At 34.3% G+C, this 23,301-nt stretch overlaps 3 protein-coding genes across 3 annotated transcripts; 1 reads left to right on the top strand and 2 right to left on the bottom strand.

Annotated features, from left to right (window-relative positions):
- Window positions 1-1,017: 1,017 nt before the first annotated feature.
- LOC121241140 (protein NCA1) lies at window positions 1,018-6,445 on the bottom strand. The gene is made up of 8 exons (XM_041138785.1): window positions 6,249-6,445; window positions 4,892-5,329; window positions 4,547-4,778; window positions 3,812-3,957; window positions 3,153-3,240; window positions 2,908-3,048; window positions 1,644-1,793; window positions 1,018-1,558 (listed from the first exon to the last, which is right to left on the bottom strand). Exons 2-8 carry the CDS (start codon window positions 5,314-5,316, stop codon window positions 1,493-1,495), a joined length of 1,248 nt encoding a protein of 415 aa, XP_040994719.1. The 5' UTR covers window positions 5,317-5,329; window positions 6,249-6,445; the 3' UTR covers window positions 1,018-1,492.
- Window positions 6,446-8,371: 1,926 nt separating this feature from the next.
- Window positions 8,372-11,616, top strand: LOC121241318 (pentatricopeptide repeat-containing protein At3g09040, mitochondrial-like). The gene has a single exon (XM_041139043.1). It carries the CDS (start codon window positions 8,627-8,629, stop codon window positions 11,045-11,047), a length of 2,421 nt encoding a protein of 806 aa, XP_040994977.1. The 5' UTR covers window positions 8,372-8,626; the 3' UTR covers window positions 11,048-11,616.
- A 313-nt stretch (window positions 11,617-11,929) lies between these two features.
- LOC121241319 (nascent polypeptide-associated complex subunit alpha-like protein 1) lies at window positions 11,930-14,225 on the bottom strand. Its single transcript, XM_041139045.1, has 4 exons — window positions 14,062-14,225; window positions 12,930-13,014; window positions 12,541-12,674; window positions 11,930-12,460 (listed from the first exon to the last, which is right to left on the bottom strand). The coding sequence occupies exons 1-4, from the start codon at window positions 14,119-14,121 to the stop codon at window positions 12,128-12,130; spliced, it is 612 nt and encodes a 203-aa protein (XP_040994979.1). The 5' UTR covers window positions 14,122-14,225; the 3' UTR covers window positions 11,930-12,127.
- Between the last annotated feature and the right edge of the window lie 9,076 nt (window positions 14,226-23,301).

Genomic DNA, 23,301 nt, shown 5'->3' with positions numbered 1-23,301 from the left:
ATATATAACATTAAAGAGTTTACCTGACTTCCCAATCAAACGTGATGATAAATCACATTTTAAATATTTTTTTATGAGTCACTTAAATAAAATCCACTGGAAACATGTCACGTCACGAAAATGTACCTAATAATTTAAAGTGAGATAAATACATGAAAAAAAAAAGTTTATAGTATTTATTCAATATTTAATATTACTTGAAAAATTCGCTCTCATTGTTAATACTACATAATTTGTTTTTTTTTTCTTCTACTTTAAATTTTAATTGGGAGAGCCATTCTTTATACGTATAATATTTAATATATAATATTAAAGAGTTTATGTGATGTCCCAATCACGCATGACGATGCATCCATCACATTTAGATTATTTATTCTATTAATCACTAAAATGAAATCTACAAAAAAACCTGCCACGTCACCAATTAATGTGTCATTTAATAATTTAAAGTAAGAGATAAATACATGAAGAAAAATTTATAGTATTTATTTATTTAATATTGCTTGAAAAATAGTCACTCTAATAGTTAATACAGCATAATTTTTTTTATCTCTTTCTGCTTTAGATTTTAAAATCGAGGCAAAAAATTTGATATGTAAATCATTCTATTATATATATTTTTTGATCTATTCGTTTTTGGGGAGATATGATTTTGTTCCCTTTACCAAAAGTATGTTATCAAAGGTAATAAAAAAAAATTATAGATAAATTCAAAAGATTTTCAATCCAAAATAAACCAACAACCAACCAATCCAGATTTGGAATTTATCTAGCAATTAATCAAAGGATTTACTTATTTTTTGGGTGAATTTGAAATTGCTGGATTAAATAAGAGAAGTATTAGAATAATACAGAGATTTCACAAAAAATAAATTCATAAACTGACGTGATTTCATATGATATAGTAGATTTACATTACAATAGAAATAACTTTACAATTTAACGTACCACATCAAATCACATTAATTTATGAACTTACTTTTATGAAATTTTTACTTGCTCTAGAAGAAAAAAAAGTATTGCAAAGCTATTAGTTTGACATTTGATACTCATAAAATGTGCTTTCCATATGGTACAGCACTTCCAAATTCGAAAAAAAGTCACTATATACATCTAGTTTGAGTTTATTAGAACGAACTGAATACAAAAGCTTACAACCCACCCACTTACAGCCTCAGGAAAGATCCCCATGCACCAAAGAAATGAAAAGGATGTAAATTGTCATTTGCCGAGTCATCGAGGATCCGGAGATGAGGGAGCGAAGACCGGCAGGAACAACTTCAGTGGCAATAAGGAATGGATGAAGAAACAAACCACTTTACTCAGAGCACAGGCGTTTGCAATGCAGATTATAACACTAACTGGAAAGAGTAATATCTGGTAAAGGAGGCAGCATCACCTTCCACTTTACGCTCTACCAAACCGAGCTTATTTAGTCCAAACATACCCTTATATGCTTTTCTCCAGGTTCTTTTTGAGGGGACACGCAGCCTCAGAGAGTTGTCTCAAGTTGTTTCTCTGCAACTTGCTTTTTAAGGAACTCAAGCACTGAAAGGCGCTGCAAGTTGAAACAAACCGTATGTTAGAGTAACTTTTTCGGGATCCAGACTGCATATCACTCGGTCAAAGCAGGGGACCCTTACCCGTTGCTCAAGACCAGCATCTTCAGATTTCAATTTCAAAGTTTCCAACAATGTTATGGCTTCTTGAAATCCATTAACCGCCACCTCCTCATTCCCTAGACTCCTATCCACATCTGCAACTTTTGCGAGAGAAACAGCAACGTCTAGAATCTGTAGTTTTACAAACAACAATTTTCAAAATTGCATGAATCAAACGTCAAAAACTGCAATGTTTTAACTAAAGACAATACTTTCAACAGTGGGGTATCACTGGAAAATTGCACCCACTGGTATGTGCATGCATATATCTTAAAAGGTTTATATAACCCAAGGAAAACGAAAAACGAAATTAACCAACCACCAAATCTGCAAAGTTGAGGTCAGCATGAACACAACATACAATGGGAAAACCAAATCAACAAATCGTCAGTCTTTTATTGGCTGTAGTTTTCTAGAATTTGTATAACCTATTCCTTTACTGTTCCTCAAACAAGATTGTTTTTTATATTAATTTTTTGGGTCGTTCCTCAGAAGTGTAGAACCTTATATTTTTCAAGGTCAAATCAAAATCTATTAAGATGGCAACGGTTGCATGCATCTTCTGTTCCATAAACAATCTCCAAATCTAATCTGAACGTCTGAGGAGCAAACCATCCTGCTCCTGCAACCTAGGGAAGTTTATATGAGGTAAGTTATATCCACCTTTTTTTCATGGACGGTAAGTTATATCCACCTTGTAGACTGATAATATTGGATGCATCATGCAATAGTAGGTAAACAATTATACGCCGTGTGAAATTAATTGCAAGTATATTCTTTCAAGACTGATAAATTAGATATGCAAGCCTCTCCATAGAGATCAAACTCAAAAGAGAACTTGTTCAAGTCAAAGGACTCGATCAGATTAGTTTTCCACATCAGCAGGCCAAATATTGCGGTCAAATTTTAAGAACTTCTGCAATAAATAAACACTCATCAGATTAGTTACTCTTTTGATTCCCGAGCATCACTATAGATCAATATTCTTGTTCGATGATTATATGCGAAAATCTTACTAAACATAATATTGCTACAATGTCAATTTACCCCCTTGGGTGTTTGATTTCAGCCAAATCAATTGATTAAACACACCTACGATGTGTGCCAACTAGTCTTTCAAATAATTTAACCATATATGGACGCATTTCAAATCTGACACTTATGATCTGATGAACCTACTGATCCAGAGCAAATAAATAGATGACCAGTAACCCCAAATTGAAATAGGTGAATATCAGCTCCTGACCTGGGATGGAACATGATGCTTGATGGCATCACGACGGACATTTAAAGACCGGTAATAGTAAGACCGTGCAGCTTGTAGGTTTCCATCATAATATTTCAGATCTCCAATTTTATTAAGTGAAACAGAAAGTGTATGCGTAATCTGTGGAGAGAAAAATTACAGATAAGTTCAAGAGCAGTTGATGCAAGCATGGTAAGATGAAAAATATGTTGTGATATTGCACAATAAAGCTTGAGATCCTATACCTCCAGATCATCCATTGGCAATTTTGAAAGAAATTCAACACTCTCTTCAAAATAAGCCACTGCAGAACCAGCATCTCCCAGTGCTCGACTGCAATAAATATGATGAGTTCAAATAGATATGGAGCTTGCATGTGCAGAAGCAGAACAAAAGAAAATAAGAAATGGGAGTCACCAAGACACGAATCAATTCAGATATAAATAAAAATAATAATAACAGAGAGAGAGAGAGAGACTTAAAAATCAAGGATCTGACAAACAACTTGGTTCCAATTTATTAAAAACCAAAAGCTAGCTCAAGCTATGAGGAAGTGTGTCAACAATAAGACAGCTTCACAAAGTTGCATATCAAATTTGGTTTCAGTTCTGAACATAGGACAGACGGGAACTTTCCAATCCCCAGCCAGGCAGGAAAGGACAGTGATTTACCACATCTGACGTATGTATGTCAGTTCCTAAGCTACTTGCCCACCTGTGGGGAAATTATTGAAAATATCACCCAAGTCATACACACCTCATAATCATTTTCTCAACCACTTTAACAAGCTGCAGGCACACAGGTTAAGTGCTGACAAACACCACCTTGATAGCTATGTAAATGCATACCAGCAAAAAGAACACATGTAAAATTAAAAACAAGAAGGTATAGAACGAGGACAAACCAGCAGTCACCAAGCATACCCAGAACTGCTCCAAGCTGTGAACAGAGCTCTGGTGTGTCGCCCATTCTTTCTAACTGTTCTCGGATGTCATCTGCACACAGACTGAGTCTTGATTTGGCACTTTCTACATTCTGGGCTCGAAATGCCTACAAAAGGAAAGTCATGAGCCTATTGTAACATAAGTAACGCAGGAAAAGGCAAGACAACAAATAGAACATAGCCAAGCAGAAGGAAAAATACTAATTCTGTAGCACAAATTGTTAGAGTCATCTGTCCCTGCTGTTATGTAATTTAGTGATATGTCCTTGAATTTAGAAATTAATTAATTATTAGAACGAGAAAGAACCCACTTCAAATATGGCTGACGGAAGAAAGAAATCATGTAATCACAGCTCACAAACTTATAACTGACTGTCACGTTACCTCACACTTGAGCCCTTGTTCATGGAGGGTAGACATGCCATTCAGACCAAACTTCAAAGACTATTGACTCGGGTGCAGAAAAATATTAAAAAGAAAGAAGAAGTTTCCAAGTATGCTCAAATTTGAAGCAAGCGTTCCCCTTGATTGAATGAAATGATAACACCACCCCAAGTAATGAGTACTCTAGCTAGGTGTCTCTTATGTATACTACTTGTGTATGGGGGTTGCACCATTGCACTTATTAATAAAATCTTCTTACTTAAAAATAAAAAATAAAGGGAAACTCAGTAACAGAATTTAAGCAAAACACACCCTCATGGCTTGTTGCACCAAGAAAGCCCCTCTCTCCAAAGACACGTCTTCATATATGACTGGTTTTTTCTCACCCACTACTTCTTCTTTGTCTGCATCAGCATGAGACCTTTTGATCCTGGCATGACCTTCAATGAATCGGTCAACCATACCCTGAAGAGTTGAATCTGCTTCTATTTTCTCAATATCAGCTCCACACAGTGGACAGTCCTTAAAGCGTGATATACATGCTCTGATTTCAAGTAAAGTATTACAGATATCAGAACAAAAAAAGAAAAGGATTTTGACATAAAAAATCAATAGCGAGAAAGAAACCTAAACCAGGAACTACCATACTTAGCTTACTTGCAATAAACATGTGAACAAGGCACACACTTGCTACTTTCAAAAAGAAGTGCTTGGCAAATCATACAACTGAGGGGGCCTAGCTTAAACGTTTGGGAGTCATATCCAAATGGGCACTTTGGAGAAGCAGTGGCAGTCTCACTGGAATCCTTCTTTGCCTTGTTTTCATTCGTTTGAGAATCATATCCAAAGGGGCACTTTGGAGAAGCATTGACAGCATCACTGGAATCCTTCTTTGCCTTGCTTTCATTCGCTTGAGAATCATATCCAAAGGGGCACTTTGGAGAAGCAGTGGCAGGGTGACTGGAATCCTTCTTTGTCTTGCTCTCACTCTCAGGCTGATGTTTATTTGTATTTTCTCCCAGTTTTTTCGTAGTGATCTCGTCCGGACGAGCAGCTTTGACAAAAGGGCAAACAGGTGTCATCCTGGTCGATACCCTGTATCAGAAACATAATGCATTACACACACATACACATCTTTAGATAATATTTTTCCTAAACGAAAACATACTTATCACAGCACAAAGATCCATAGTGGGCCTCAAAAGAGTTCTTTTACATATACATACAACAAAAACCGACTTCTAGCTTAATACATCATATTACACATTGCATCTTGTTACTATCCCCAGAAGATTACCTCTCTTCCACCCAGTAAAGATATGCAATTCATTCACACCCACTTATACCAAAGCAATGTAAGGTCTTGATTGAAAATTGCTCAATTGCAACTAATCCAATATCGAAGCATCAATTCCAGTTATTTTAATTTATTTTTATTTTTATCAAATTCATTCATTCACTCGTAACGCCCAGTCTTACCACGACAATCTAAGCTCAAGATTGAAAATTTCTAAATTGCAACCAACGCAACATCAACGTCAAAATACTAGATTCCATTTCCCTTTTTCCTGATTGGAAAGTTATGCACACACCGAACGGACCTGAACGGAGATATTCCATTCCCGTTCTGGGCTCACCCAAAGCCAAAAATGAAGCACACGCATTAAAATTCTAGTGTCATGCCATCAAATTTATTCAGAACATGGAGAAACCCTCATTAACAAGACACGGCTTCAGCTCTTCCATGTTAATTTAAAATTCAATTATAAAATAACAGCAATTAGGCAAATTCAACCCTTAAAAAGAAGTGTCTTTCGTTTATTCTCAATAAATCTACCCATAATCTACAAATAACTAATCATTAAATATATGCATACATCCATAGAAGCATACAATTTACTTTCTGCTAGAGCTTCTTTTGGGGGAGGAGAGCTTAGGATAAGGAATTTAGCAAGGAAAAACAAAAGTTAGGAAACGAAGCAGAGCGAGAGATAGAGAGACCCGTGCTTTGTACCTGAAGCTCTAGCAATCGATGCCCTAAACGACGTCGCGGTTCTCTTCTTCTTCGGTCTTCTGCTTTTTTCTTTCTTTCTAGTTTCTTCGGTGCAAGATATCCAGATCGCCTTGAAAATAGCAGATTTATGGTCGCTTGGTGCGCCACTTCACATACGTTCTGAAGTGATATTTCCCATGAATTCATCAACTTTTCTTATATTACAATATGCCCCCCAACATCTTCTTTTTTATTTTCTTCTATCATTTGGGACAATGTGGGTTGGACTCGGTCTCTTTTCTAGAGCTCATTAGTGTTGAATGGGCTAGCTTATGTTAAACGGAAGGCCCACCGTAGACATTCACGCAAGCCCATTACAATTTTTTATTTTAAAATTTTTTCATCTGAACAAAATTTAACGACAATTGTAACTTTTGTGTACTTTTTGCACACTTCATTGATGTGATTAGCTGTGTCAACTTTTTTTAATATAAAATAACTGCTTTGATCAATCACATTAGTGGAGTGCGTAAAGAATATACAAAAGTGATTGTAGGTAGCAGAACTCAAAATTTAAAGGGATAAGGTTTATACACTAAGATTCCAAGGATGGAAAGAGTAAGAGGAAAGTGCAGCTTTTACACGTGAATTTTTGCTTGTAAGTCAATATGAGTAAGACATCTAATAAAGTGATTATAATTTAATTTGATAGAGAAATTTCAAAATTTGAATCTTACAAATCAAATATTATCATTTAAGTGATGTAAGTGTTGTGCTCTACACACGAACTTGATAATAGAGTAACTCTTTACTTAACAGCTCCTATTTAAAATATAATTACAAAATTAATTATAGATAAATGATAGTTGCAGTCGTGAGTGTGCAAACGTCATGCAATCACTTTGAAAAAAATGAATAAATACGGGATTCATATGAAAATAAATAAATTTTTAATAGTGGACCCCACTTTTTTTTTCAAAGTGGATATACGACATTTGCGCACTCCACGATTGTATATAGTATTACTCAATGTTACGTACAGTTCCCATTTGGAGATTGTAATCCAAGTCTAGACAATTTTATCTTTAAAATGTTTTAAAATTATAAAAATATCTCAACTAAAATGATGTTTTGTCTCATTTAATAAAATGCATATACATACAGTCCCCAAGTGGAGACTGCAAATAGAATTTCTTTTCTATTAATAAGTTTTTTCCATTTTCTTTTCTTTTTAAGAATGTCTAGGTTTCTTATTTGGAAAATTAATGTTGTATGGTTATAAAATTGGTTGTCTAGGTATTTACTTCTTTAAGTGGGAGTCTTGTAACCTATATGAATGCAAATTGTGAAATATATTTTGGTGGTTGATTGTTTCTAACCATTTAAAAGTAGCCTTGTTTGTTTTCAAGAAACATCTCATTTCATCTCACTTCATCATTACAACTTTTCTAAATCTCCACACAAAATAAAATAAACAATTCAACTTTTTTAAATCCCAAAACAAAAATAATATTAAAAAATATATTCTAACAATATTTTATTCAACTTTTTAACTTTAATCTCATCTCATCTCTGAAAATAAACGAGCCCTAATCACAATGTTATTAATCATGCTTCCACAATAGTGTCGTGCTTATTTATAGTAGAAGATCCGAGATGTACGTTGCATTAATTGCTACAAAGCTTTCAGAGCTGGCAAGTGGCAAGCAATAAAAAAACAACATTCTCAAAATTGATGTGTATTTTATTGCACAATAAATAACATCCAATAACATATATGAAAGCATATACTTGATCAAAATTCTACAGTGTCTTTTGAATTTTTACAGTGAAAAAATCCACCTATCTAGTTTAAGTTTATTTGCAATTTTGCATGTATATAAATCTTTAGACTTTGGGCTTGTTTAGATAGTAAGATGAGATGAAATGATCTTAGATAAGTTGAATAAAATATTATTAGAATATTATTTTTTAATATTAATATTATTTTTGAATTTAAAAAAATTAAATTATTTATTATATTTTGTGTAAAAATTTAAGAAAATTATAATAATTAGATGAAATAAAATGATTTATCTCTGCAAATAAATCCTTTTATGTATTAAGGATAGTTTATTAATGAATATTTATCTAAAAAAAAAAAGGAAAGAAAGAAAAACTCCCGCATGAAATTCAACTCCACAGATAGATGTCTTTGGTTGGAAAAAAATCGCAGATCTATATTTTCCTTCTGACAAACAAAAACACTTCTTTTACGTTTGTGTCTTGAAAGGAGAGAGCGCGTAAAGGGATGTGGATGAGAGGAAGTGACCGCGCCTTGAACTGGGGGAAACGGGAGGATTCGAACTGGAGGTGAGCAACGCCCCAACAGGCGGCTCAGTTTATGCGTGGAATGACTCATGATAATCCTAAGACTTCCTCTTAGTGCTTCAAAACTGAAAATTTATTCTATCTTTTTAAACAAACATTACCAGTTCCAAACAATCTTTAAACATCAACACCGACGCTACTACAGTTCCAAATCTCTCTCTTCATACCCTGATATATTGATGGGGAAAGACCCAACTGCAATTGCCACTGCTCTTTCCCTCTCCGAGAGATCGAATTCATATTTTCTGGGTACCCAAATCCATGGACATGTCATCAAGTTAGGGCTCACTAATGACCTCTTTTCGCTGAATAATCTGATCAAAATGTATTCAAAACTTGGGGTATTGAGTTATGGGCTCAATTTGTTTGCTGAAATGTTAGAAAGAAATATTGTTTCTTGGACTTTGATTATCTCAGGTGCCATTCAAAATTTTGAATTTGATTTGGGTTTGGAGGTTTATTTGGACATGGTGAGAAGTGGGTTTAGACCGAACGAGTTCACTTTCGGCAGTGTTATGAAAGCATGCACCATCGTGGGAGCTTATGAGTTTGGTTTCTGTATTCATTGTTTTGTTTTGAAAATTGGAATGGAGCAGAACAACTTCGTTGCTAGTTCTATTTTAAATATGTATGCTAAGTTGGGGGATATTGAATCTTCTGAGAGGGTATTTGAGCGTATGGACAATCTTGATGTTGGTTGTTGGAATGCTATGATTGGGGGTTATGCACAATGCGGCCATGGTTCTGAGGCCTTGAAGATTGTATCTTCAATGCAATGTATGGGAGTAAGAATGGATCAGTTCACCTGGGTTAATGCTTTTAAAGGGTGCTTGATTATGAGAAATCTGGAATATGGTAAACAACTTCATGGATTGATCATCAGGAGTGAGATGCTATTTAGCTCGTCAGTGGCGAATGCTCTCATGGATATGTATTTCAAGAATGATAAAAATGATTCAGCTCTAAAAGTTTTCAATGGCATGCAAAACAAAGACGTCATATCATGGAATACTGTATTTGGCGGCTTCACTCTGGAAGGGGATGCAAGAGAAATTGCAATATTATTTTACGAGTTCATGCTGACGGGAATGAAGCCCAGCCATATCACATTCACAGTACTGTTTAGAAAGTGTGGGGAGCTAATGAATCTCAATCTTGGGATTCAATTTTTTTCACTTGCCCTACGTCTTGGGTTTTTTTATGACGATAATATCACAAGCTCTGCAATCAACATGTTCTCTAGATGTGGGGCAATGGAGATGGCACGTTTAGTGTTTGACAGCATAGTCCTCAGAAACGTTATTTCTTGGAACGAGTTGATTTCGGGATATAATGTAGCAAGTAGATACATGGAAGCCCTAAAGGTTTTCTGTAATTTATGGGAGTTGGGAGTAAAAGCAGATGAATGCACCTTCTCCAGCATTTTGGAGGCTTCTTGCAAATGTGGAAATCAACAGATGGGGATAGAAATTCATGGTGCTATTGTTAAGTCCGGGTTCTCTTCTCATGGTTATGTCCGCAGTTCATTAATTAAAGCTTATATTACATTTGGCCTACTTGATGATTCCTTTGAATTTCTTAATGGGCTTGACAGACTTGATTTGGCAACTTGGGGGGTCATGATATCTGCCTTGGTACATCAAGGTCATAATTATGAAGCTATCAGGTTATTCAACTCTCTAATAAAAACAGGCGAGAAGCCTGATGAGCAGATTTTTGGTAGCATTTTGAATAGCTATGCTGATGTTGCTGCTTATAACCAAACTAAGTCTGTCCATCCACATGTTATAAAAATGGCATTTGACAAAGATGTGTTTGTTTCTAGTGCACTTATAGATGCTTATGCAAAATGCGGGGACATTGCAAGCTCAAGGATGGCTTTCAATCAGTCATTTGTATCCGATGACGGGATTATTTATAATACTATGATCATGGCTTATGCCAATCATGGTCTTATTGTGGAAGCCCTGGAAATCTTTAAGAAAATGAAGTTGGCCAATCTACAGCCCAGCCAAGCCACATTTGTGGCAGTTATATCAGCTTGTAGTCATATGGGTCTTGTTGATCAAGGCTGTCTTTTGTTTGAATCGATTAACTTACATTATGAGATGGAACCATCTCCTCATAACTATGGTTGCTTAGTTGATATGTTGTCACGAAATGGATATCTTGATGTTGCTAAAAGTATAATAGAAGTGATGCCTTTTCCTCCCTGGCCGGCTATTTGGAGATCCTTGCTTAGTGGTTGTAGGATACATGGGAACAGAGAGATAGGACAATGGGCAGCTGAGAAATTACTCAAGATGGTGCCTGAGAATGATGCGGCTTATGTACTGTTAGCGAAGGTTTATTCTGAAGGGGGCAGTTGGGAAGATGCTGCAAAGGTGAGGAGGGGGATGATCAGAAGAGGTGTTTCAAAAGACACAGGATATAGTTGGATTGTGATATAGCAAAAGCTTTATCCCCCAGAAGCTGTCAACAGCTCTCAGGCTCTCAGTTTGCTTCTTGGATGCTGAAGCCCAACTTGTTGCATGCGTCTATCTCTCAGCTACAAGCCTCAATGCTGGGCAAAGCTTAATGGTTCAGACTACAGCCAGCAAGTCATCATGTGACATCTTTAAGTCTTCGCTGCTTCTGGTTGGAGCCTTCACTTATACTGGCGCCGCAACCTCCCATCACTTTTTCATACTCAGCTTAGCAGTTGCTTACGTTTTCAAAGAGCATCAACATAATTCAAACTGGCGTCTTAGATTGTTCTGACTGGAGGCATATGAATGAAATTGGGGTGCCGCGCTCTTCTGCAAAAACGAAAAGAAAAGAAAAATAAAATAAAAGATAGCTTCTACTAGAGAAAAAAATGCGGATATCCGCTGGACGCTGCATGTATCAAGCTTCCTTCTTGCTCGATATAATTATTTTGTTCCTCCTTTGCGTCCTTTTTCTTGTTTCTTTTATGTGAATTCATTACGTCTTTATGCAAATCAACGCAACCTGTTCAGGATCATTGCGTTTTCACTCAGTCCTCATTCCCTTCACTTGAATTCTGCACAAGCTTTTAGTCAATTTCTCGACGAGAGAGATTTCTGCACAATCTTTTAGTTGATTTGGGGCTATGTACCATCAAGCCTAACATGGCGTGATACAGGAAACAGTAGATTTTTTAGGGAAAACTTATAATGCCTTGACAATTGGGCTCGTAATTAACACCTTCAAACTGAAATTACAGAGTCTGGTAAAGGTTGATGTATCTTTCCTTGTAAGATATAAAACATTTTTTGAATTCATGTGAACTCATATAATCAGCAAAATCCCCAAACTTGAAGACGGGCATGTATAGAGAAACATCACTCAATGCATTTCTCGGTTCGTTACTAGTACAACAGAAAGAACAAAGAAAAATAAAAATTCAGTAATATTGAAAAAAGAAAAAGAAAGGAAAAAAAAGATCCACCTTCATAAAGCTCACATGATCAAGAAACCACATAAGAACTGCTAATTTATGAAACATAAAACAAAATTAAAAGCTTCTCTTAGTTGGTAAGGTCCATGATGGCTGAAACTATGTCCCCATTGGCAGCCTTCAATGCTTTCACAGCCTTTGGCCTAGAGACTCCTGCTTGTGTCATCACCAGCTCAATGTCCTTTGGTTCAACCCCAGTGTCATCTACTTCTTCATCATCTTGTGCCACAGCTGAAGACTCGGGTTTGGAAATCACATGGCTGAGATCAGGAGCCTTAAACTGCTCTGCAGCCTGACTCTGCAGTTGAGAGCTCAAATCCTCGATCTTCGCCTCCCCAAAGATTACATACGTGTCTGAAGTTGGACTCTTGAAAACATCTGGTTTTGAGATGACAAACAATATCTGATTCAAGCGGCAGTATATGTTAGACCAAAAACACACTATAGACAATAAATGGAAATCATAGTCGAAGAGGCACCAACGTTCTTGCTCTTTTTGACAGTGACCCGGCTAACACCCAGGATAGGTTTCATGCCAAGTTTCAACATTGCTTTCCTGCTTTTCTTTTCACTTCTGCTTTGCTTTGACCTACCACTGGCATCTCCGTCATGTTGTCCTGATAATATCAAAAAAAAAAAAGAAAAACCAATATATTATATAATTAAATAAATGAAGTTAATATCATCTTTTGTTTTAATCATTATTGCACATTTAGTATATTTTGAACAAGCTTAAATTCGGACGCAAATACATAACTTCATACATTCACTTTTTTATCAAACAAAGTTTCTTTCATTTCATTTCATCAGGACAGTTTTTTGTTAACAGATGAGGAAACACAGAAACAAAACATCCTTCAAAATGAACTTACCCTCAGCTTCATCGTCATCCTTGTCATCATCATCGTCATCATCTTCGTCATCGTCATCTTCATCTTCAACTACAGGCTCATCAGGCTACCCAAATAGAAAGAACAATTAAAATCTTACAGCCAGTAGTTTGTATTGGTAAGCAAACAATGACAAGAGAATGAGTAACACATTTAAAATACAGCATTACCAGCAATTAGTTTCAAAGCATCTAAAATCACTCGTGCAAATATGATGAACATTTAGTCTGTTATTTTGTTGAGTTCCTAATTGCTGTGCCATTAAAAAAAGGCAAACTACTTTTCTCCACTATGGCTTCACTAAAGTAAACAGGAAAAAAAAAATATGCAAAGGCACGTTCATGCATGGGGATAATAAAGAAGAATGCAATGATAACCAGAAAATACGATTGACCTTTGAAAATTATTTTCCTATACAACTTCAATCAAGAGGTTGCCAAGAGCGTAATAGCATATTTTGGGTCTGTCTATTCTAAAGAATATTCCAAGAGATCCCCATTTACACTACCAAACTCTTCCAAATAATAAAAAAACACTTGTAATCCAATCAACTACAGATTTTTCTTCCATAAATCCTTGCATATTCCCGGAACACCCACCCCTATATACATTAGCATATTGCCATATATACTTCTTTTGATAAGTGTATATATACCTCTTTATCCTTCACACACCATTATGACTATCGTTTTTACTTTACACTCTTGAACTATATTCCGCATACATCTCCTATTTGATAACCATCTATTTAACAGAACCAGTATCACATTACAACCATCGCATTGCCATCACTGTAGCTTCCCAAGTCATCAATTCAGTCTAACATGCTAAAACTCACTTACGTGTACTTCTCACTCAATGCCCGAATATAATAAATTCATTTCAATTTCCCGACCGAAGTTCAATCAGATTCTGGGAAAGCAAACAGTTGGGTAACGAAATCATTACGATCCGACGCACGTATAGCTGTCTAAAACACCAACTCGCAGTTAAAAGAAAATCATTTCCAGTGTCCCAAATGATGCAGAATTATAAAACTTGGATCTAGCGTATTACTGATATATATATATATATACACACGCACACGCACGCATAGAGAGAGGGAGAGAGATACATCGATCTTTTGCTGCTCGAGATGGCCAGCGAGGAGCTCTTCCTGGGTTTGAGCAGTCATGGCTGGCTTTGGGAAACAGATAGAGAAAAGTTGGGATTCTATGCAAAAACCCTAAAACCCCAAAACTAGATGTCCAAAGTGGCTGGAGAAAAGGGTTTCAACGAGAAAATGGGACTTTATAGTCACGGCTACGATGACGGTAAATTACGAGACTGACATTGCCCCCATTTTCCACTACCAATGGTTTAGAATTTAGATTAGACATATACATTTACGTCCAGTTTACATGCAAAACACTTTCAACCCATCTCATATTCTATTATTATTAAAAAAATTTTAAATTTTCATATAAAATATAATAAATAATTTAATTTTTTCAAATCTTAAAACAATAATAATATTAAAAAAATAATATTTTAACAATATTTTATTCAACTAATCTAAAATCATCTAATTTCATCTCACTATCCAAACGAGCTATAGCCCCATTTAGATCGGGCCCCATTTGGATCATGAAAGTGTTTCATCTCATCTCATATAATCTCAACTCATCATTATAATTTTTTTCAAATTCTCATACAAAATATAATAAACAATTCAACTTTTTCAAATCACAAAATAATAATAATATTAAAAAAATAATATTCTAACAATATTTTATTCAACTTTCATTTAAAATTATTTCATCCCATCTCACTATACAAATTGCACACATTTCAATATTATATTTTTTAATTACTAAAATATAAATAGTGAGGTAAATTAATTAATAAGAGCTATTGCTTCAAAATAATAATAATAATAATAAGAGGAGTGCTACATCCACAAAGTAATTAAATAAAAATAATCACACAAACTGATGTGATTTCATCAAATTTGTTATATATACTTAACAATAAAAGCAAATTTATAATTTGATGAACCACATCAAACTATGTCAATTTGTAAAATTACTTTTGTGTAATCTTTTAGTGACTGGAATTCTCAATTAATAATTGTAGGAATGAGTTAGGAATGAGTCCTCTAATTTATCAAATAAATTAATAAGAATAATGCTACATTTACTTACAATTTTACGTGTAACACTCATTTTGCCAATTTCTTTAATTTTAAATTTTATAATTTTTTTAGAAGTTAAATTTTATAATTTTCTTTTTTTAAAAAAAATAGTAATATTATTACTCAAATAAGACTTACATCATGTCATTTAAGACAGTGGACTGAATGCAGGAAGGAATTTCTTCCAAATCATACAAGTCTTCATTCAACTTAAGAGCATCTCTAGGTAAGTTATGTGCAGCCCTATTAGCCTCTCTCTTAATGTGGCAAGCAGACCATATAGCAAAGGAATTGAGCATATTTTTTGCACCTTCAATCAGTAAACCTCCTTGGCTCCAGTCAGTAGCAGGCTTACTAGGGTGCGTTTGGTTACCAAACTCACATCAACTCATCTCAACTCATCATTACAACTTTTTCAAATCTCAATACAAAATGTAATAAATAATTCAATTTTTTTAAATTTTAAAATAATAATAATATTAAAAAATAATATTCTAACAATATTTTATCATCACAACTCAACTCACTTCAACATCTACACACACCCTAAGATTGTTTACCATCTAAAGAGCATCACCTTCCATGATAAGTTGTTTAATTCCCACGTCTCAACTGAACAATACCACTAGCATGAGTGCATATGCCTCTGCTGTAAAAGGATTTGTAGCCAGGTCACGTGAAGCTCTAAGTGTTTCAATAACATTGCCATTAGAATCCCTTACGATAGCCCCTATTCCAATTTTTCCATCAGCTTTGCTCGTGGCAGCATCCCAATTCACTTTGTAAATACCCTCTGGAGGTTTCTGCCACACATGTCATACTTGTCTCAGTTGATGCTTTAACTAGTTGCTTCTCATGCACATCTTTGAAGAAATACCTCTCCTCTTTAGCTTTATTGTGAATAAAGTTTCGATGAGAAAAGTCTTGACCATTTATCACATTATTCCTTCTCAGCCAGATTAGTCTAGCTATAACAGCAGGTTCAACAAGTTCTTCCTGACTCAGATATTTTAATAAAAAGCTCCATACCTCAAAGAAAGAATCACTGGTACCTTTCATTTTCTAAATTCTTCGACAACCTTGGCTCCAAACATCTCGAGCAGCTTCACAATTTCATAGAACATGCTCAACAGTTTCAGAGAGATTTTTACAGATAGGAGCCTCTTGGATCACCTTCCTTCTCCACAGGTTTGCAAAAGTGGGTAAAGCATCTCTACAAGCTCTTCAAATAAACATCTTCACTACATTAGGCACTTTTAAGTTCCAAATAGATTTCTAGATATCACTGTGCAAGCTCCCACCTGAAGATTCCCCAACATGTTTAGGCTAGGTTTGGGTAGTGAGAATACCTGAAAAGTGTTGAGAATGTTTGTGAATAGTTATGAGTAGAGATTGAAGTGGTTTTGTGGGTCCCATTGAGAGTATTTTGAGTTGTTTGGATGTATGAAATATGTTGAGTTGTTGACTTTTGAATAGATAATTGAAAAAGGTGTGGGTCCCATCAATGATCGATTTTTTTTTTAATGATGATTTTATTTATATATAATAGTGATAAATATTATAGTTATTTTATTTTTTATTTATATTTATTTTTTATTTATATATAATAGTAATAAATATTATAGTGATTTTATTTTTTATTTATATTTAATAGTGATAAATATTATAGTGATTGCATTTTATTATAGTGATTTCATTTTTTATTTATATTTATTTTTTATTTATATATAATAGTAATAAATATTATAGTGATTTTATTTTTTATTTATATTTAATAGTGATAAATATTATAGTAATTTTATTTTTTATTTATATTTATTTTTTATTTATATATAATAGTAATAAATATTATAGTGATTTTATTTTTTATTTATATTTAATAGTGATAAATATTATAGTGATTTTATTTTTTATTTATATTTAATAGTGATAAATATTATAGTGATATTATTTTATTTTATATATAATAGTAATAAATATTATAGTGATTTCATTTTTTATTTATATTTATTTTTTATTTATATATAATAGTGATAAATATTATAGTGATTTTATTTTTTATTTATATTTAACAGTGATAAATATTATAGTGATTTTATTTTTATTTATATATAATAGTCATAAATATTATAGTGATTTTATTTTTTATTTATATTTAATAGTCATAAATATTATAGTGATTTTATTTTATTTTTTATATTTAATAGTGATAAATATTATAGTAATTTTATTTTTTATTTATATTTAATAGTGATAAATATTTAGTGATTTTATTTTTTATTTATATATAATAGTGATAAATATTATAGTGATTTTATTTTTTAATTATATTTAATAGTGATAAATATTATAGATTTTTATTTTTATTTATATATAATAGTGATAAATATTATAGTAATTTTTGGAAAGATTTTGGTATGAAGATGGTTCATTGCGTTTGGTATGTGGAGTATTTCCAATAGTACGAGAATACTTGGAAAGTGTTGAGATATCTTGGCTACCCAAACTAAGCCATGTTTAGTCTCCAGATCTTTGTGTAGGTGATATGCACTTGCCACTGTAAAGACTTCATTGGTTGTATAATGTCATACCATTTTATCTCCTCTACCACCAAGACTAATTGCAATGAACTTAATGACTTCAACTTCGGAGGGAGAAAAGAGATTTGTAAAGCCATCTTCCTTCCATTCCTTCAAATCAACATCTATAAGATCTGCCACATACTCGTACTCACCACTGGCCAACCTTTGAGATTGGATCATATGAAAGTGAGGTCGATGGAGCCATTTATCTTCCCAAATCCCGACTTCTTGTCCATTGTCAATTCTTCACACTAATCCATTCTTTAAAAGATGATGTCCTGCAAGCAGACTCCTCCAAGCAAAAGAAGGCCTAGGTCCCAACTTAACATCTAGAAAATCAACCTTATGGAAGAATTTATGCTTGAATACCTGAGCTAGGAGAGAGTCCGGATTCTTTAAAATGCACCAACTTTATTTTGATAGCATTGCCACATTGAAGCTTCTGAAATCTCTAAAACTCAAGCCTCCTCTTTCCTTTGATTGTCCCATCTGATTCTACTTGACCCATTGAATCTTTGAATGATCTTCATTATAACCCGTTAGAACTTTTTTAGAAGTTTATTAAGCCTTTGAGTAATTGAATGAGGAAGTAAAAAAATCCTCATAGTATATGTTGGTATGGCTTGGAGGACAGCTTTGAATAGAATTTGTTTTCCTACAACTGATAAGAATTTGGTTTTCCAATTTGTTATTCTAGCCCAAATCATGTCAATAAGGGAATGGAATGTAGCCACTTTTGATCTCCCCACCACTGATGGAAGTCCAAAGTACTTCCCATATGAGCCTCTTGATTTAACCCCAGCTATCTTAAGTAAAGTATCTTGAACTTCAGCTGGGGTATTTATACTGAAGAAAATTGAGGTCTTCTTTTTATTCAACATTTGACCAGATGCTCTTTCATAGATCTCGAGGATCTGGATAACTCGACTCCATTCCAAGGAATTTTCTTTACAGAATAAAAGACTGTCATCTGCAAAGAATAAATGATTAATCTTGATGGAGCATTTACCAATTCGAACATTGGAAATATTACCTTTAGCTGCAACTTGGTTCAAGAGAGAAGTTAGTGCCTTTGCACAAATGATAAATAGATATGGGGAAAGGGGATCTCCCAGTCTGAGACCTCTAGAAGAGGTAAAGGATCTTTGTGGCTCTCCATTAATCAGAATGGAGTAAGAAACAGAAGTGATACATTCCATGATAAGTGAGATCCACCTCTCATCAAAGCCAAGTTTGCTCATGACTGCTTCAAGAAAGCTCCACTATACGCGATCACAGGTCTTGCTCATATCAAGTTTAAAAGCTATATAACCTAATTGTCCCTTCACTCATGAGCTCAAAGTATGGAGTATTTTATATGCTACCAAGATATTATCCATCATCAACCTGCTTAGAACAGAAGCACTTTGATTAAGTGAAATAATATCATGAAGAACAACATTTAGCCTGTTTGCTAGAACTTTTTCAATTATCTTATGAATGACATTGCATAGACTGATAGGTCAATAATCAACAACATTCTTTGGCTCATTTGTCTTAGGAATAAGGGTGATAAATGTATCATTGACATTCTTCAAAGCTTCACCTTGATTAAGCACTAGGGTATCTCAATTTTTTTTATAAAATTGGGCAGGGAACCCATCTGGCCTAGGTGAGCTAAGATGAGACATTTGAAAGATTGCTTCTTTCACTTCTAAATCAGAGAAATTCATCAGCAGCTTTGAGTTCATGTCAGCTATAACTTTTGTATTCATGCCACACAAACAGTTATCAATAGCAGATGGGTTAGATGAAGTAAATAATGCAGAAAAAACCCATAAATACATCACCTATTTGATCTTGGTTTGTAATCAGATTTCAATTTGGATCCACAATCTTATTGATTGAATTGGTTGTCCTTATTTGGTTTGCATACATATGGTAGAATTTTGTGTTTCTATCACCAGGTAGCAACCAATGCTGCTTTGCACGCCGCTTCCACCTTAAATCTTCTTCTGCTATTTGGAACTCCACTTCCTCTTGAAGTTGTTTGACAGTGCTTGTGTGATCTCCATTTCCTTCTTCCTGCAAGCTTGCAATTCTCTTCATGTTTCTCTTAATGTGAGCAACGGTTTTCTTGTTGCTTTCAGCATTCCATTTTTGAAGGATTTGTTTGCACTTGAGTAGCCTTTCCTTGATCATTGCATTTGAAGGAACACCTTCTACCATCTTAATCCAAGCTTCCTTTATTTTTGCCTCATAGCCCACGGGGCCTCATAACTAAAATATATGTTTTCCTCCCACTCCTCTTCTTGCTACTAGTAAGAGCTAAATGAAGTGGGGAGTGGTCTGACTTAATAGCTAGCAAAGCTTGACAGTTGGAATCTGGAAAGAGCCGCTTCCACTTTGAGTCTACCATAGCACAGTCTAGTCTTTCCTTTGTGAATCCTCTTCTCTGTTTGTTATTGGACCAAGTGAATTTCGGTCCCTAAGTAGGTAATACATTAAAGCAACAATAATCAATAGTTTCTCGAAAAGCTTCCATTTGCTTGTATGGCCTTAATGATGATCCCACATTTTCACTTTGACATGTGATTTCATTAAAGTCACCTCTGCAGATCCATAGTATATAAATACTATCTCTTAGCATTTTAAGTAACTTCCAGCTCCCTTCCCTCTTTGAAGTATCTGGGTGGCCATAGAAGCCAGTGAACATCCAACGGTTATTACCACTTTGATTCTCTTTGACAATAGCGCTAATATGACATCTAGTGAAATTACATATCTGCACATCTAATCCATTCTTCCGTAACATAGCCAGTCCCCCACTTACCTCGTCTCTCTATTGATTGAGCTGAATTATTGCATATTTTATACATTTAGAACTAATATATTTTATTTATTTCATTACATTATTATTGATTTTAGATGGAAAAATGGTTAAGATAAATAAATCCGAGTTGTGATTTAAATTGGTTAATAGCAAGATTTATGCTTAATTTTATAACTTGTGATTTAATTGGACAATATTCATTCACATACACAACATATTTTTGATATTCTATTATTCTTTTTATTTTATTTTATTTCATTTCATTTCTAATTTTATTTTATTTTTTTAGGCAAAAAAATAATAATAATTGCAAAGAAAAGTCAAATGAACTCTCTCATTTAAATGAGTATTTGACTCGATCTTCATGGAATTGGCGTAGGAGAGTTGGACTTTTTGGACGAAACGGATGGGCTACGCGGACGCAAGGGAGGGCTGGTTTTTGTTTTTTGGCATGCAAGCACAAGGAGATATTTATTATTAGACGGACGAAAACGAAAGGGAGGAGTAATGCACAGCAGCGCCGCACAATTGAAGAACTCCTCCAGGGTCCAACAACTTCATTGCCTACCATCTTCATTTCCATTCATTTGACTTGCTCTTTTCATTCCCTACTTTTTATTTAATTTTAGTTTAAAGTTTATGGAATATTTTTGAAATTTTTGGATTAGAAGTTTGGGCAATTTATTTGTTATTTATTTACTTCGTATTATTTATTTTTCTCGCTTCTTTAAGCTTTCATTTAACAGTGATTACAATTGCTATGGATTAATTTTGAGAATTTGTGATTTGAATACAAGGATGAACTCTAAAATCTTGATTTTGGGACTTTTCAATTCTCAGTTCATATTTTGTCAATTATTTTCTAATCTAATTTAATTCTTAGCTTAGTTTTATTAATCTCTTGGTTTCATTGCAAATTAGATTAATTAAAGCTTGATTAGGACTTAAATAAATTATGTTTTATTATTTAATTTTCAGATTATTTAAGATTGTTTAGCTTAGTTAATTCTTTGATTATTAATTTCAATTTGTTAGACTTTTACATTTCATTTCGATACTCAAAAATCTAAAAATATGAACATAGTCCATGACTAGTACCTTTTTCATTCTCGTTGCACTCTTCCATTCATTGCACATATCATCATTTTTATTTTCTTTTTGTGAATATTTTCACAATTTTAAACGAGTTTGATTTTAAGTAACTTTCCCTGAGGAGACGATTTAGGAATTTATTCCTAATTATTAGGTGACACCCTCCTGCACTTGGGATAGCTTTTATACTACTCATTTTTGAGTGAGTCATCTACTACCATACAATAATCAAACTTCAATTTAACTTTAATTTCATCCAGTCTTTCCTTTTTGCATTTGATTTTCATAAGGAAAACCAACTTGGGACACTTTTCCTTAATCAGAAGTCTAAGGACTCTAACTGTCTGTGGGTTCTCAAGCTCTCGACAATTCCAAGTTAAGATACTCATTGATTCTGGCAGGGCTGGTGACCAGCCTCTGCCAATAATTCATTTTGCTTTTATTCCACACATTCCTTAGTTTTGATCTTCTTTGCCAAGATCCATCCTTCATTCCTTAGCTCATGGTCATCTGAATTATGGCCACAAGTGAGTAACTCCTTCATTTTCTAGGTAGCAGTCCAATATTTATTAGACACTGTCATTGAGCTGCTTATTCCTGACCCTCCTTTTCTACCTAGTCTTTTTTTTTTTTTTTTTTAGAGCAGGCTTCATCCTTACTCTTTGTTGTTGCAGTGATGTCAAGTTGTGATACATTAGTCACCTTCCTTATTGGATCCTCCTTACATCTATAATTCTCGACATATATAGTTTCCATAATAATTTCTGTCATGCCATTTTCCCCACCCAAATTTGTGCCATCAACCTCCTGATATTATGCCTCTATATGAATCCTAGTTTCCAAACTCATACTTTGACCCTTCACAGTCTCCTCTTTCCCTAAAAGGCAATTTTCCTAAATATCCTCTTTTCTTCTCTGATCATCTTATGATTCAGCCACCTCTCCTAACAGACTGGCATACTTCCTATGAAAAAATTGTTTCCATACATGGATTCATCGTCAACCTGTCGTTCTGAGGACTATGAATCTCATTTATCCCTACCACCCTGGTTGCTTGATTGATTCCTTATTATTGCCTTTTGGATTGGAGCACGCAGCCATGCCCCATATTAATACTCTTAACTACCATGCATGGTTCTAATACCAGATTCTCTGCTTACCATGTTTAATAACACCACACCTAAAACAAAAATTAGGCAATATTTCATACTTAAAAACAATCTAGTTCTTGTTACCTTGCAGGTCTAGAAGGATGCCTCTCATCGGTAGTTTGGTGATGTCTATAGCAGCCTTAACTCTTAGATAAGGACTCCATCCAATCCCGTCCTCATCAACATCTATCTCTTCCACCACACCAATCTTACTCCCTATCTACTCACCAAGTTCCTTGGTCATGCCACCAAAAGGTATGTTGTGGAGTTGAATCCACGTAGATTCCTTGGTGAACCTAATGTCATTTGGGACAAAAAAGCCATCAAAAGTTTTGAGACACAAAAGATTACGATAAAAAGTCCATGGTCTACCCTTCTTTACTTTCTTGAGATCTTGTTCTTGTTGAAACTCAATGATGAACAGTTATCACCCACTCCTTTAAAACGTATCCATCTCTTAGTCTTCCATACATTTTGCATGGTAGTCTTGAAAGCTTCTTTGTTGATCTTCTTCTCTGATACAATGAGGCCTATCAGACAGAGT

The sequence above is a fragment of the Juglans microcarpa x Juglans regia genome, chromosome 7S, assembly GCF_004785595.1.
Source record: "Juglans microcarpa x Juglans regia isolate MS1-56 chromosome 7S, Jm3101_v1.0, whole genome shotgun sequence".
In the NCBI taxonomy this organism is placed as follows: Eukaryota; Viridiplantae; Streptophyta; class Magnoliopsida; order Fagales; family Juglandaceae; genus Juglans; species Juglans microcarpa x Juglans regia.
The sequence above is the reverse complement of the archived record's forward strand: the minus strand, read 5'-3'. Positions and strand labels throughout refer to the sequence as shown.

Excerpts from the sequence above, each read along its gene's own strand:
- LOC121241140 (XM_041138785.1), bottom strand. The coding sequence starts at position 5,316 with ATGACACCTGTTTGCCCTTTTGTCAAAGCTGCTCGTCCGGACGAGATC. Across the intron at positions 3,958-4,546 it reads TGGTGCAACAAGCCATGAGG|GCATTTCGAGCCCAGAATGT; the intron begins GTGTGTTTTGCT and ends TTCCTTTTGTAG. Across the intron at positions 3,241-3,811 it reads GGTATGCTTGGTGACTGCTG|TCGAGCACTGGGAGATGCTG; the intron begins GTTTGTCCTCGT and ends TATTTATTGCAG.
- LOC121241318 (XM_041139043.1), top strand. The coding sequence starts at position 8,627 with ATGATAATCCTAAGACTTCCTCTTAGTGCTTCAAAACTGAAAATTTAT.
- LOC121241319 (XM_041139045.1), bottom strand. The coding sequence starts at position 14,121 with ATGACTGCTCAAACCCAGGAAGAGCTCCTCGCTGGCCATCTCGAGCAG. Across the intron at positions 12,675-12,929 it reads GGATGACGATGAAGCTGAGG|GACAACATGACGGAGATGCC; the intron begins GTAAGTTCATTT and ends TGATATTATCAG. Across the intron at positions 12,461-12,540 it reads CTGTCAAAAAGAGCAAGAAC|ATATTGTTTGTCATCTCAAA; the intron begins GTTGGTGCCTCT and ends CGCTTGAATCAG.